At 35.6% G+C, this 13,231-nt stretch overlaps 2 protein-coding genes across 2 annotated transcripts; both read right to left on the reverse strand.

The window, feature by feature from the left end:
- Window positions 1-1,002: 1,002 nt before the first annotated feature.
- Window positions 1,003-5,394, reverse strand: LOC107963100 (uncharacterized). Its single transcript, XM_041082331.1, has 2 exons — window positions 5,361-5,394; window positions 1,003-3,199 (listed from the first exon to the last, which is right to left on the reverse strand). Exon 2 carries the CDS (start codon window positions 2,915-2,917, stop codon window positions 1,529-1,531), a length of 1,389 nt encoding a protein of 462 aa, XP_040938265.1. The 5' UTR covers window positions 2,918-3,199; window positions 5,361-5,394; the 3' UTR covers window positions 1,003-1,528.
- Window positions 5,395-9,473: 4,079 nt separating this feature from the next.
- LOC107925071 (ethylene-responsive transcription factor ABR1) lies at window positions 9,474-11,042 on the reverse strand. The gene is made up of 2 exons (XM_016855638.2): window positions 10,431-11,042; window positions 9,474-10,277 (listed from the first exon to the last, which is right to left on the reverse strand). The coding sequence occupies exons 1-2, from the start codon at window positions 10,810-10,812 to the stop codon at window positions 9,547-9,549; spliced, it is 1,113 nt and encodes a 370-aa protein (XP_016711127.1). The 5' UTR covers window positions 10,813-11,042; the 3' UTR covers window positions 9,474-9,546.
- Window positions 11,043-13,231: the final 2,189 nt, after the last annotated feature.

Consider the following 13,231-nt stretch of genomic DNA (forward strand, 5'->3'; position numbering starts at 1 on the left):
TGGTTAAACTTGTGCTGCTACCTCCCTCCATCTTCGAGCATACTGGCGAAAGCTCTCATTAGTTTTCTTTTCCATATTTTGCAATACAATTCGATCGGGTGCTATGTCCATCACATGTCTATACTGTTTTATAAAGGCCTGCGCCAAATCTTTCCAAGAGTGGATTTCAGCTCGACTCAATTGATTGTACCATCTAGCCGCTGACCCGATCAAACTATCCTGAAAACAGTGAACCAACAGCTGCTCGTTGTTGATGTACCCGGTCATTCTTCGGCAAAACATAGTGATATGAGCATCGGGACAACTTGTCCCATCATATTTTTCAAACTCTGGCATTTTAAACTTAGGAGGGAGGATTAAATCAGGCACCAAGCTCAGATCTTTAGCGTCCATTCCTCGGTGGTAATCAGCACTTTCCATGGCCTTAAACTTTTCCTCCAGCCATTTACATCGGTCTTCCAATTGCTTTGACAGATCCACTTTCGTCTTTTCCACTTCTGCCACGTCATCGAGGTCAGGGACTATGAGATTGGTGGGATTCTCTCCGGAATTGTTACTTATTCCGATTGGAGGACTCGTTTGGAATTGTTGGGGTCTAATTGTAACAGAGGGTCTTTGTGGATACATTTCAGCTTGAGTATGCGCGTGCAGAGGGGTAAAGCCTGGAGGGTAAAGGGGTTCATCACTATTTCCATCTTCAACATTAACAATAGGGTCCTTTCCCTTGTCTTTTCCTCCTTTCAACAGTTGCGTTAACTTTGCCATCATGTTGTCTTGGGATTCTCGCATCTCTCGCTGAATCTTTTCCAACCGCTCTTCTATCTGATCTTGCATATCTCTTTGGAGCTGCTCAAGTTTTTCTAGTTTTTGATCCATGTTTCTTGACTTCACTCGAGTTCCGTAAGAGTGACGGTTTTCCAGGTTAACTGAAATAATTTTATTTAGTTACGGTCTTTTAATGGTCATTAATGCATATAATGCAATGCATGAAATGAATGCAAAAGGCGTTAATTCTAGTTCAATTTCATTATGAAAACTTTACTAGAAAATAAACTTTTTTACATAAGGTGGATTACATATACGACTTAGCCCTAAAACTCAAAATTCTAATCCTCCTAAGCAACGAGGCTAGCTCCTGTCCTCGACTCGACTCTAATTCGTACTTCACGCTTAACACATCAGCTTGTACTGCTAACGTCTGCAAGTGATCAGCCACCTCTCGGATTTGAAGCACGGCTTCTCCCATGATTTGATCTCTATCTCTTACTTGGTTCTGAAAGTAGTGCAACTGCTCGGTTTGACGATCTTCATTAGATCTCATGTGCTCAATCCGCATCTCGCAACTTCGCAATGCTGCTTCTAACTCTTCAATTCTTCGTTTCATCTCTTCAATTCTACTTAGGCTTGCTTTTAATTCCATCACAGAATTTCGATTTCGATGCCGATGGAGAGATTCTTCTAACTCGGACACTCTATTTTCTAGTTCCCCTTTTTCTTTCTGATTCTCTGACAGACTCTTCTTTAAAGTCTAGTTCTGGGTTTGAACTTCTTGAAACCTCGTTTCCCATCTATCAGCTTTGTTCTTTTCTTCTTGAACTTCCTTGCGCCATTGTTCAGAAGTCTTTCCCAACCCGGCGGTTCTCATTGATGATCGCAACTTCTTGTAATCTGTTTTCAGACTGTCCAGATCTTCTTCAGCCCTAGCTTTTCCTTTTCTTAATCGCTCCATCTCGAGCTTCTGGACATCTACATCCAACCTTAAGTTTGTTTTTTCTTCCTCCATTTGCTCTATCTGTTTTTCCAACTCTGCATTTCTTCTTTCAAAATCTTGCTTCAAAATTTCTAGTTCAGAAGGGATGACCCGTAAGTGCTCCTCTATCGAATGACTGCCTTCGGGGCTTGATTTGGGGACATTGTCATTGATTCTTCTGACCCTCCATTCTTCATATTCGGGGGTTGTCATTGGTCCTATAGCTAATCGCTTCATTTGGCGAGTCTGATTCCACGCATTGGATATCTCTCGAATCCTCTTTTTGTAGCCATCACCCCCATACGAGAATTCACACTCGGCCAACCCCTGGGTTGCGGGTATAAACTGTCTTGATCTGTACTGTCTGAGCACTAATAAAGGGGCATAGCCAATAGCTCCCCAGATTCCAAGCAAAGGGACCCAATCAAAACTACCGCATCGGTACAAAATTTCGTCTGGAAGTAACCACGGAGCTCTCCATTCAATGTCTTCTTCATGCAAGTTTTGAAGAATTGCCATCCATTTTTCCATTGAAATGTCGTCCCTTCTCGGTGTAGCTATCATCTCCTTTAGCGGTGAATAGTTTTCAGAGAAGACCCGATATGACACCTTATCCACTTTCCAAAAATGACTGTGGAACCACGCAAGTAACAACTGTGCACATCCAATGAACCTGCCTTCGCCCGCTCGCCGACAGGTACTCAATGATCTGAATGTCTCCGCTAAAATTGCTGGAACCGGGGTAACTCCTTTATCAAGGCGGTCGAACAAATCAGTAACCGCCTCATCAATATGCCCCAAAGCTCTAGGAAAGATAACTAAGCCATATATGCTTAGGGCGAAGATATCTACCCTCTTTTTTATATCCGGGTGCACCAAAGCCACATCTTTCAAACTCCTCCAAGAAATGCACTTGTTATCCCCTTTTTGTTTAATTCGGGCCGTAACCCACTGCTCACTCATGCATGTTATGTTCATTAACCTTCTCAAAAAGGGTACATTTGCGGCTCTTGAGTAGATTCTGTCGACTTGACTCTTTGAACACCGAAGTAAAGCCATATATTCTTCTATCGTAGGCACCAAGTCAACTTTCCCGAACAAAAAACAACTATAGGCGGGATTCCAAAATTGTGCGAGAGCCCGGAATAGGTGCTTATCTACCTTCATATCTAGCAGGTACGGCAAGTCCCCCTAATGGGAATAAAATAACTGTCTGGCCTCCTCGTCCCAATGGTCCCAAATTCCTTTCAACTCTTGTAAATCGTTCTGGGTTATGCTGATGCGGGTAAAGTCCCATAGCTCTGATATATATCCTTCAGCCAAACTATCCCCTTTCTCTTGCTGTGTCATTTCCGACCAAATTCGGACTGCCGCATTATCTTCCACCTTATCAAGAAACCTTATTTCCATGATAAGCTTTCTTTCTAGAAACCGAATATGAACCAACGCCTTGAAATAATGAAATGCCATGCAGTTGAAATGTCATGCATCCAAAGTAAAACAACAAATATCAGTACCAGATATAAACATATAATCCAAGACAATTCAAAAAAAATAAAAGCACATCAGGGTATCTACTAGGGTTTGGTGTAGTTCTACTTAAGGTGAGTTCCTAAGGTTTACTACATGGGGTTTGGTTCTAAAGCAAAGGTACCCGAACCAGCAGATTCCTCGATCTTCACCCATTATAGGCTCATATAGACCGAGTTCAGTTTAGGGGAATACATTTCCCTATGGCTGCACGGAGATGAAAATCTCACGAAGACATAGGTACGGATGTATCCCGAAAGCGATCCACTATCCTGCACGGAGGTGAAAACCTCACGAAGGAGTAGCTTCTCACTCCCACTTAAAAGGTGTGACCAACGGTCATGCAATGCAATGCAAAGATATAAAAGTTTAAAATACGAAACATGATGAAAACTATAGCTCAAAACAAATGAAATGCAATGAGAAGATCGTATATTTAAATCAAATTTTCAACTTTCGACAAAAAGACAAAAAATAATCAACTCGTGGCTTGACTCACTTATTTTGAAAAAGTCCCCAGTGGAGTCGCCAAGCTGTTGACACCATTTTTTGGATGAAAACGGGGTCGACTTGGATTTTGAAAAAAAAGAATGAAAACGGGAGTCGCCACCAATCCTTTTTTGACGAGGTGTGATTGGGTCACCTCAAAAGGTGGTTGTTTTTAATAAATGATTTAATTTTATTAAAACAACGATTTTGGTCTACGAAATTCAGAAAAATGAGTTCGGGAGTCGGTTACGCACGAGGAAGGATTAGCACCCTCGATACGCCCAAAATTGGTACCTAGTTGATTAATTAGTGTCTTAGTGTCGAAAATTTGAAAACTTGAAAGAATTTAAAATACGATCCCTCTTTGTAAAGAAAATGCTCAAATGTTAAGGACCTTCTCGTCTCACAATATAAAATGTCACATCCAGTAAGTTAGGACACGACATCTTGAATTTTCGAGAACGAGCTTGCCTTTTATATAAAAATTCGTGTATTTCAAAAGGTTATTCAGTTAGTTAAGGTGAACGAGGAAAATCGAAACCCAGTAAGTTAGGGCACGTTTCCTCGAATTCCCAAACACCGAATATTGCCTTTACTTGCAAAAATCTTATTTCGAGGTAACGAAATGCCATACCCAGTAAGTTAGGGAACAACACCTCGTATCTCCGAGAATAAGCATTTTTCAAAACTCATGTCACGATTTAAAAGAGTATTCCGTTATTTAGGTTAAAGGAGAAAAATCGAAACCCAATAAGTTAGGGCACGATTGTCTCGAATTACCAAATACGGAATATTACTTTTATGAAAGAATTATTATTGGGTTGGATATAATGATAATAAGAATAATATTAAAGTAAAGTAAACAATAATACTATATATAAATGTATATATATATGTATATAATAGAAATACACACTACTATATAATAATAATAAATATAGAAATACAAAAAGCAAATATAATAAAAATATTAAATTAAAGTAATAAAAAATAATACTATATATAAAATATATATATACATAAAAATATACACTAATATATAATAGTAATAGTGATAGCAAAAATAATAAAAATATAAGTAATATTAATAATATATTAGAATACAAAAGTAAAGTAATAACAATAGGGGTGATAATAATAATAATACAAACAATAATACATATATATAATAATAGTAGTTAGAAATAAAAAATAATAAAAGTAACAATAATGATAGTAATAATATAAATAAATATGGAGAGGGCATATATAATATAATAATAATATAAAAAATAATATATACATGAGAAATAATAATAATATAAATAATAGTAAAAATAATAAAATAATAAAACAAAGCTCTCAACTCTCTTTCTCCCTCTTTTCTAAATCCGGCCGTTGGTCCGGCTTTGCTTCGGTCATGGACCCCCACGGGCCGCCATCGGCGCCACCGTACACGGCGGCCGGACCTCAAAAAAAACCTTTTTCGATAATGAAAATATGGGTAAGCTTCTTACTTTTATTTTTACTTTCGTATAAAAAAAACAAAATAAAATTGAAAGGAAAACAATAAACAAACAAAGAACTAAAGATAAGAATAGACAAAAGAAACCTCTTTTGCTTTGATCTTTGATTAATCTCCAAAAACTAGCCTTTCCAAGAAACAAAAATAACCTTTTTTACAAAAAAACACCTCCAAAAAACAAAAAAAAAACCTCCTCCAAAACAAAGAACAATCCTTCTCCAAAAAACCAAAAACCCACCCCTAAAAACAAAGTCTTGAATGGCTTTTATAGCCAAATTTTACAAGTGGAGTGGTTGGGGTGGTTTAGGTGGCCAAGGGTGGTGGAGTTGGTGGCTAAGGTGGGTGGCCAACAAAGGTGGTGGAGTAGGTGGCTAAGGTGGGTGGCCAACAAAGGTGGTGGAGTAGGTGGCCAAGGTTTTTATTTATTTATTTATTTATTTTTTGTGTTTGGGTTGGGATTAGGTTGGTTTAAGTTGGGCCAAAATTGGGCCTTTACAATTATGAACATGTGTTTATTGTGGAATTTAATTATATGAAAATGAAAAGTGAATTGAATTGTATTAAATTATGAATTAATGTGAATAATTGAGATATATATATATTGAATTGAATGAAAATGTATGAGATTGTGAAAATGTGTGAATATATGTAATTATTAGAATGGTATATTAAGGAAAGAATTATTGAATTGAGAAAGTGAATTATAATTGATACTGAACTAAGATAGAAATTATACTGAAAAGTTAGTTAAATACTCTATTAACTAGTCGAGCTAGTCGGATATAGTTGGCATGCCATAGGATATAAAAGAGTACAGGTTTTTGCCGGCTTACTGATCAGGCACTTATGTGCCGACTACTGCTACTGTTACCGTTACTTTTACCGATTCGGCACTTTGTGTGTCGAATACTGTTACTGCTACTGTTACCGTTATCGATTTAGCACTTTGTGTATTGAATACTGTTACTGGTACTGTTCCAGATTTGTTCCGATGAGGTACTCTGTGTACCGTATTGCTACTGTTACTGTTACTGTTTCGGCTTCGGCCGATGAGGCACTATGTGCCATACTGGTGTGTTGGTTGGATCCGTGTATCCGTCTGAGTCCGAGTCATGTTAATAGGGGTAAATAAAAGTATAAAATAACTGATTATTACTGAATAATTGACTGTTACCGGATAATTGACTATTACTGAATATTAGACTGTTACTGAATAACTGAATATTACTGAATAATTGATCATTATTGAATAACTGATTGTCGCTGAATGAATGATTGTTACTGAATAACTTAATTGTTACTGAATATCTGATTTTACTTAATAATTGACTGTTACTGGATAACCGATCAATTGATCGATACTGAATAACTGGTTATTATTGAATAATTGATTGTTACCGAATAACTGACTGTTACTGAATAAATAATTGTTCTGAGTGTTAATGAACATTACTGATTGATTAATTGTTATTGAAAAATAATAAATGATATGAAATTTAAAGTAGACCAAAACATTGGTTGAAAAGTGAATGTTTGAATTCTCATTGAGTTTGAATAGTTCAATATATATAAATTAATATGTTTTATAATTGTTTAAGTGTTCAGATTATAAAAATATCACTGAGTGTATACTCAGCGTACGGTTTGTTTCTGTGCGCAAATTAAGTTAAGGCTAGACTGTTGAATCAGCATCCCAGGCCGATCCCGAATTCAATGAGGTAAAGTATGTTGAGTATTGATAATGGCATGTACCTAGGATGTTTTGTGAGAGTCATTTAGGTTGTAGAAGTATTGATGAAATGTGTAAATTATGGTTGGCAAAGGTATGTAGTATGAATTTTGAAATTTACTAAAAATTCGTAGTGATTCTAAATTAGTCCCGAATTGAATTTACTGTTCATATTGGACCGCGAGGGCCCATTAAAGGGACGACATCTTCAAACTAGGATGTGTGTGAATATTTATTTTAATTAATGACCAGGAATTGGACTGTACTGACTGGTAATGTCTCGTAACCTTGTTTCGACGACGGTAAAGGGTTAGGGGACGTTACAACAAAGGCATGAGACCACAAACCAAGAGGCAAATAAGCTTGAGCCAGAAGTGTAAGTCCAATCTCCACAATGTGCCTGTGTTTTCTTTCGACCACACCATTCTGTTTAGAGGTGTGAGGACAAGTAATCCTATACTGAATGCCATTCTAAAACAACATCTTTGTGAAAGATTGGAACTCTCCTCCCCAGTGACTTTAAAAACATCTTAATATGACATCCAAACGGAGCTTCAACATATTTCTGAAACAACACAAAACACATCAAAGCTTTTGACTTATTCTTAAGGAGATACAACCAAGTGTACCTGTTGTAAACATCAACAAACGAAATATAATACAAATATTCATCTGAAGTTGTATGTGCCGGCCCCCACAAATCAGAAACCACTAACTCAAAAGAAGAAGAATATACAATTTGAGAAGTGGGGAAAGGTAACTTATGAGCTTTTCCCAATTGACATGCTGAATAAACCTGTGGCAGGTTAGTTTTATTGAAAACAACATTACAATCTTGTAGAACTTGAACGAGCACATTATTACAAGGATGACCAAGTCTTTTGTGTCACAAATCAACACTTTCTAATTGAATATTATGTACTGATTTTGAAACATTAGAAAGATCAAAACGAGCTCTAATAGTTACGTGTGATGAAAATGAAATGTTAAACATGTACAACCCATCATACATGTGGTCCACTGGCAAAGTGATCTCTATTTGTATGTCCTTCACAAAATAATGAAAATGGTGAAACTCAAAATAAACCTTATTGCCTTTTGCAAATTAACCAACAAACATTAAATTCTTACAGACATTTGGCACATGAAGAACATTTTTTTTAATTGTAAGAGCCTAGAAGTAGTAACGAGAGCAGAATAACCTATATGAGCAATAGGAACAGAATTACCATTTCCCATGGAAAATGTACTTGTACCTGTATACTCAGAGAGTTACCTTGTAGACTGTTGTTTTAAGAATCAAACAAAATATTAAATATAATAACGTAAAATGTACGAAATATGAGTAGTTAGTAGACCTGCTCATGGGTCAGGCCACCTAGCTCGGCCCGAAAGCCTGCCCGAAATGTGGGAGGGTTTGGGCAAAAATATAGACCCGAAAAATGGACTTGGATAAAAAAAATAAAACCCGTTTAAAAAATTGGCCTGGCCTCGGGTAAAACATTTTTGGCCAGAGCTCGACCTAGCCCGAATTCAATAAATGACAAAAAATCTATTTTTGTTTTTATTTTTAATATTATTTTCTTATTGTTTTCTCCTTATTTTGCGACCATTTTACTATTATATTACTACTTTTGTTGTTATTGTTTGAATATTGTATAAAACTTATTTTATTGTTAATTTTGTTATTTTTTTAAAGATATTTGTTAATTTTATTATTATTTTAGAAACATTTATTGAGAAATATTTATTTTAATATTTTTAAATATTTTTAATATATTTTTTAGTTAACAAACTTAAATTTTTAGTTAAACCCGACTTGTCTCGGCCTATGCACACCTCTAATAGTTAGTTAATCATCATCTTTAACCTTATCTTTGGGGCCTCACTTCCAAGAAAAAACACGTTTCTTAACGAGGACGCTACTGTTTCATAGTTGGAGAACTATGATTGTATCAACTGTTTCATTAGACGCAGGGGACACAATAGAAAAGAAAGTTCTGAACCTTTCAACGTCCCTCCAAACATTGTAACTCCTTTTGATAGAGTTGACTTGCCTCCCCACCAATGAATTTAGTCTAAACTCCAACATCTTTTATTCAATGATATGCTTCATTTTTTATTTCTTTCTTTATTATTATAGTATCTCAAATCACATAAAACAAAAACATAATTTCTAAGTACAGTATCTTATACTGAAATAAAGGGAAATGTGCTAAAAATACATATTTTTGGAGAGAATGCCAATAAAGAGCTTCAACCATTTTCTTTTATATGGAATTTTATGTCTGAATTTTTTTCTTTTAGTTTATTACATTGAAATATTTTCTATTTGTTTAATAGTTACAGAGAAAGATTGTATGACAAATTAAATTTTTTCTCTTAATATAAAATATCTTTAGAAAAAACTGCTAAATACGGAAAACAATTATATAGATAAAATAAAATATCGAACTCTCAAAAAGAGAAGTAAAAAAAAAAAACCAATAATCACATTGTTTAGGGCATACAATGACCAAAAAGGCAAAAATCATATGACTTTATTTAGTGGTTGGAATCTGATGACCAAGAATGCACCGAAAAATCTCCAATACCGCCACCTTGACTACTGTTACCCAAGTTGAACTGACAACCCGACGCTTGTAGCGGAAAAACGATAGGATATGAAGTCGGCGGCGAAGCAGGCGATGACGACGATAAGGAAGACGATTGTGCTTGAGAACTTTCTGATGAAGACAAAACTGTTCGATCGTATGGATAAATGGGTTGATTTTGCCGCAGCTGCTGTAGTTGTTGCTCTCTTGGGACACTACTGGTGGAAGAACCCAAAACAAGCTGAGAATAATCGAGATATCCGCCGGCAACTTGAGGATTTGGGACCAAGTAATGAGACTGAGAGTGGTGAATGATTGGGTCAGCAGATGTAGGAATGGAGAAAAGGGTGTTTGGGGAATCGGAAATGGGGAAATGGGTTGCTGTTTGATTGGGGGGAACTGATCGGAGCTTGACATTTTCAGGGAAGTTAAGCTTGGCTTTGTTGCCTCGGAAACGAAGGGCTGCTTCATCGTAGGCTCTGGCTGCATCCTCAGCGGTATCAAATGTGCCTAACCAAACTCTAGCAGCTTTGAATGGGTCTCTTATCTCGGCTGCCCACTTACCCCATGGTCTCTGTCGGACTCCCCTGTATCTCCTCCTTGGTTCTTCTCTGTTGTTGTTCTCGTTGCTATTGTATTCATATGTTGGGACCAATTGCGCTGGGGTGTTTGCCTCTCTCACTGCAAAAAACAGGGGATGGCTTAACTTAATACAACATATACTATAATTGGCAAAGGTTAAAAACATAGCATACGTGGAAAGTCTATAACTTTGACTTAGCTTATAAAAAAGAACAATTAATAATAGTTTGAAATTTCTACTATGTTGCTTACCTCCTGCAACAGCAGAAGACGAGCCACCATGTGGCAAGTGGACAAATTGCGAACAAAGATTAGCAACAGACTCGACAGCCATCCGTCCGCCACCACCACTACCGGTAGCACAACCGTCGACTTCTTCCCTTCCTCTCTTTAGCCCACCAAATCCCAATGAAGAGTTGATATTGTTAGACCGCCAATCCAAGTATTCATTCCCTGAAAGCTCTTCATCATCAGCAGGCACATCGCCGGCTACGACCTGAGTCAAAGCTGAAACCATAACGGACATCTCCCTTTCCCTGCAAACATCGGACAACATCAATGACGACGACGGCACTGCCTCCGCCACCGCCGCAGACGATGACCCTTCTTCTCTCATCATCATCAACTGATACATCAATGATCCTTGATAGTCTTGGTCTAGGTCACCGGCTCCCCTGCTATTCTCACCGACCACTCTTCCTTTCTTGTTCGCCACCTCTGTAATGATTACGCAGTAATTTGCAAAAATCAAGTCGTACAAAACTTAACCAAGTTCTATTTTTTTTTTTCAGTTCAACATAAAAATAAAAATAAAAATAAAAACAAGACTTATATAGGGGATTCGACACTGAATCTCCTTGGAACAAAGGACAGTTTGGCTCAATATGAAAGCCGCTTTTTAAAATTTTACAAAAGATCTGTGGATAATTTATTAAAGAAAAAAAGACGGAATTTTGTACTTGGGAAAAAAAGATGACCTGGCAAGTGGGCAAATTGAGATTTGTGTACTAGAAATTACGTTTTCAAGTGTGAAAGGGGAGAAACGAACCGACTATTGATATTTTTGTTTTGATTAATGGTACTAAAATTTGATAATTAATTTAAATATATTCACGCACATGATGAAATAAAATGTGATGTGAGAAGTAAGGTGTGAGTGGGGTATTGAGGCATCTTATGTACGATAGCATTTTATAGTGACTTGTACAAATTTACCCTAATGAACCATTTTTAAGAAATTTTAGCTAAAACTCATTTAATTTAAATTGATTACAACTCAAAAAGAAAAAACAAGTTTTGCTTTTTGTGTTTCATTTTTTAAAAAGAAAAAGTTAAATTTTGTTTTCTTTTTTCATTTCGCTTTTATCATATCAAACACTTGCAAAGGTCTAGTTGATGGTGTACAATGCATAATCTAACTTCTTAATCCAAAGCTGAACCCACAAGTTGTAGGGAATATAATTTAGGTGATTTTCTTTTTCTTTTTAATTTCAATGGGAGAGGACATTGACCGTTTCATCACCCAAATTTTGTTCAATTCCAATAAAACCTAAACGTGCAAACTTCCTAATTTTTGCAAAACCTTTTGTAGCAGTATATTCAATTTAGGAAACGGCGTCCAAAAATGTATAGTGAGTTTTTTCACCCTTCTTCATCTTTTTTTTCTTATAATAAAAAATGGTTCACTACTTTGACAGATGTGGTGGCGTAATTTGATTGGATAGAACGGCGGTGGTGAGTGTCTAAAAGCTGACCCAGGTCAAAGCTTGTTATCAGAAGACGCGGTTTGTTACTAGCTGAATAGATTAGGTGGGGGCCATCACTGTTTCACCAAGTTGTTTGAGCGTACGTTCCAATCTTTCCCTTTGGACTACTGTCCGACATTGTTTTTTTTTTTTTTTAAGAAAAATATTAATTTAATAATTCATTTTAAGCGGTGAAAGATAAGTTTTATTAACATAATAAAAGTTTTAACTTCAAAATTAGTAGAATATTATAATATATTAACAATTGAATTCATCACAATTCGAGCACGAAAGTGATTACAAGTACATAATATAATAAGGAATTCAACTTCATATGATCCAAAATGATAGGTAAAACTTAGTAAAAGAATCGAGCATAAGTAACACTAGAAAAGACAACAAGAAAATCATCTCTAAATTCATTTGTAAAAGCATGATTACATGCATCGTGCTATAAGAACAAACAAAAACTTCTAAAATTGAAACTTATTAAACAATGAAAAACGAACAAATATATATATAAACTTAAGATAAAACGGGTCTAAACCAACTGTGAAATCATTTATTATTTTGAAATACTCTCAAAACAAAAATATATTAAGAAACCAACAAATAACCACCTACTTTCCAAAAGAAAATGTTGGTGGTCGATGGAGTTTCAGTGACGACAAACACCAGCATCTGTTAATCACAACTTATAAATATAGCAAAGATATTCAAAAAGAAATAAATCTATAAATAAAAAAGAAATAATACACATAGTTTAATGGTTGGAATAGTTGGAAATTCAATCCCTTTTAAGATAATTTTGAATGTCAATATTTTCTATCTAGTCAAATTTGAATGTGAATATTAAACACCAGAGTATCTAGTACATAAAAAGAAAAGCAAATTTTACTGTAGGTTCCATCATTTCATTAATAGTATTCAATTAACCCCTCCAAAAATATCTCTTCAAAGAATGTGAACATCAACCAACCTTCATGTTTTTATGATTATTGTTGGTACATTATTGGATGATAACCTACCTCAAATTCAAATTTTGATTCCAATGCAAATAAACATCATCTAATTTCACATTGAAAGTTTTACAATTGTTGTTACTTTATTGATTTATTGGATTTATTTCACAAAAGAAAACGACAATAATAAAATTTGAACCCTAATTTCAGTTTGGTAATAAAAAATTTTAATCACCACTACTTTACGTCATTCATTGTTTTTTATCCACAACTATGGCATTGACACATTTATGCAGTACCTGGTAATAAAAATAAAGGTATGCTCATACATCTTTAGCAAGTGAAA

Source organism: Gossypium hirsutum, chromosome A02, assembly GCF_007990345.1.
Source record: "Gossypium hirsutum isolate 1008001.06 chromosome A02, Gossypium_hirsutum_v2.1, whole genome shotgun sequence".
In the NCBI taxonomy this organism is placed as follows: domain Eukaryota; kingdom Viridiplantae; phylum Streptophyta; class Magnoliopsida; order Malvales; family Malvaceae; genus Gossypium; species Gossypium hirsutum.